At 46.1% G+C, this 2,688-nt stretch overlaps 1 protein-coding gene across 1 annotated transcript in view; it reads left to right on the forward strand.

Annotated features, from left to right (window-relative positions):
* The first annotated feature begins 1,312 nt into the window (after window positions 1-1,312).
* Window positions 1,313-2,688, forward strand: part of REEP2 (receptor accessory protein 2) — a 37,502-nt gene continuing 36,126 nt past the window's right edge. The window contains exon 1 of the mRNA XM_015407371.1: window positions 1,313-1,317. Coding sequence (XP_015262857.1) covers window positions 1,313-1,317 — 5 coding nt within the window. The remainder of the gene's footprint in view (window positions 1,318-2,688) is intronic.

Raw genomic sequence — 2,688 nt, forward strand, 5'->3', positions numbered from 1 at the left:
ATAGGCTATTTCTGGGTACCATTTTGGCTTTGTTAATTTATCTCTTTACTATTATTAATACTGGACTTATGGATCACCCAATCCTTGCTACTGCCGGGCTCTGGGCAATGTACAGTGATAAAGACATCAAAACATAGAGTAAAACATCTAAATAACATTAATACCACAAATCTAAAAGACTCAGATGGCGAGTTCCAATTATTTTCAATTACAGACTGCCAATCACTTCATGGGGGGGAAGGGCAGGGAGTACAGACAGCAGAAGAGGTTGCCAGCCAAGATGATAACTGTTGCTGCCCTCAACCAAAAGCTTGGCAAAACATCTCCACCTTACAGGCCCTGTGGAATTGTATAAGATCCTGCAGGGCCCTGATGGTGTTCAACAGAGAGTTCCACCAGGTTGGGGCCAGGACCAAAAAGACCCTGGCCCTGGTCAAGGACAGCCGAATATCTTTGGGGCTGGTGACAACCAGCAAATTACTGTCCAAGGAGTGTAACACTGTCTTGGGGACATAACAGAGGAGATGGTCCCATAGATACATCGGTCCCTGATTGCTCAGGGCCTTGAAGGTCAATTCCAAAACACTGAACTTGACTCAGTACTCCACTGGAAGCCAGTGTAGCTGGCGCAACACCAGTTGTATATGTGCCATCCGTGATGTTCCCATCAGGACTTATGCCACCACATTCTGGATCAGCTGGCACTTCTGAGTCAGTCTCAAGGCAAGGCCGGCCAGCGTAGAGTGAGTTACGGTAATTCTAGCCTGGAAGTAACCATTGCATGGATTAGCGTGGCTAGGTCAGGGTGCAACAGGAAGGGGGCCAATTGCCCAGCCTGGTGCAGATGGAAAAATACCAGCCTGGCAATATGCATCACCTGGGCCTCCATATTCAAGGAGGCATCCAAGATCACTCCCAGACTCTTGACAGACTGCACTGCTGTTAGTGGCACCCCACCAAAAGCGGGAAGTCTATGCCCCAATCCCGAACCCCCCCCCTCCAGCCACAGAACCTCCCTCTTCGTCGGATTCAGTCTCAACCTGCTCTGTTTCAACCACCAACCATGGCCACCAGACCTTCAGCCAGATTATGTGGGGCGGTATCCGGGTGGCCAACCAATAACTGATACAGCTGGGTGTCATCAGCATATTGGTGACACCCGAGCCCGAAACTCCGCACCAGCTGAGTGATGGAACGCATGTAGATGTTAACATCAGGGAGAAAAGCACCCCCTGAGGGACCCCACATATTAAGGGCTATCTGGAGGACACATTCTCTCCCAGCGCCACTCTCTATCTCTGAACATGAAGGAATGAAGTAAGCCATTGAAGGGTCAACCCCCAAACTCCTACGTCGGTGAGGCGGTGGGTCAAAAGATCGTAGTCTACCATGTTGAACGCTGCCATAAGATCTAATAATAGTAACGCCGACCCCTCTCAATCCAGCTGTCTACGGAGATTGTCAGGGCAACCAACACCATCTTCGTCCCATGGCAAGGGCGGAAGCCAGAATGGAATGGGTCCAATGCTGATGTGTCATCCAGAAAGGTGGATTATTATTGTAATCCCAGGGAAGTCTCCCAGGGAAGCCTATTGTAAAGCCTTCAGGCCCTGGCTGTGGGGCTCAGAGCCAGCATGGTGTGTTGGTTAAGACAGGTGAACTCTAATCTGGAGAACAGGGTTTGATTTCCCACTACTACGCATTGAGCCTGCTGGGTGACCTTGGGCCAGTCACAGTTTTCTCAGAACTCTCTCAGGCACTCCTACCTCACAAAGTGCTTCTTGTGGGGAGAGGAAGGAAATGTGATTCCACTTGGAGACTCCTTAAGGTAGAGGAAGTGAGATATAAAAACCTACTCTTCTTTCTCTTCATATGTAACATTCCTATGCAAAAGCATTAGTAGACACAAATCCAATATTAAAAACACAGTATTCTTGAAAGCATTTGTGTGTAGCAGAGTTTAAAACAACATCTAGGAAAACTCCTTGGGGTTTTTGATAGACATGAAGAGTTTGCAACTCTCTCAGGCACTCCTACCTCACAAACTGCTTCTTGTGTGGAGAGGAAGGAAATGTGATTCCACTTTGAGACTCCTTAAGGTAGAGAAAGTGAGATATAAAAACGTACTCTTCTTTCTCTTCACATGTAACATTCCTATGCAAAAGCATTAGTAGACACAAATCCAATTAGTAGACACAAATCCACTGCAGAAAAATCCTTTGGTCTAAAGTAATGAGGAGAGCAGACAAAACAGACTACTCCAAGGGAGATGTGCTGTCTCGTCATACATTTTGTGCACATTCTATAGCTATTAATGACTAGTTGAGATGTTTTACTCTTTTGGGCTTTTATCAAGTAACCATGGTCTGTTCTTTTTAAAAAACTTGTTTGTATATTTACTGAATTCCTAGCCCACCTTTCTATTAGGATGTTTTTTTAAAAAAAATCCAAGCGAAATATGACATGTTAAATATATAAACATTCAGCTCTAACCATATCAAAACTCTCATAACCATCCCTGATATTTCTATCCCTTCATCACGTATTTCATACACAATGAGTGCTGTCAGACGGCATGCTGGGAGCGGTTTAAATTGCTCCGGCCCTGATGTGGTCTTTTTTAACCTGGAGAATCGCGATCACACTCACCTCCTTGTTCTGGATCACTGCGCAGCCACATCGCTCTCC

This window comes from Gekko japonicus, unplaced genomic scaffold, assembly GCF_001447785.1.
Source record: "Gekko japonicus isolate JY-2015 unplaced genomic scaffold, Gekko_japonicus_V1.1 scaffold298, whole genome shotgun sequence".
NCBI classification, from domain to species: Eukaryota; Metazoa; Chordata; class Lepidosauria; order Squamata; family Gekkonidae; genus Gekko; species Gekko japonicus.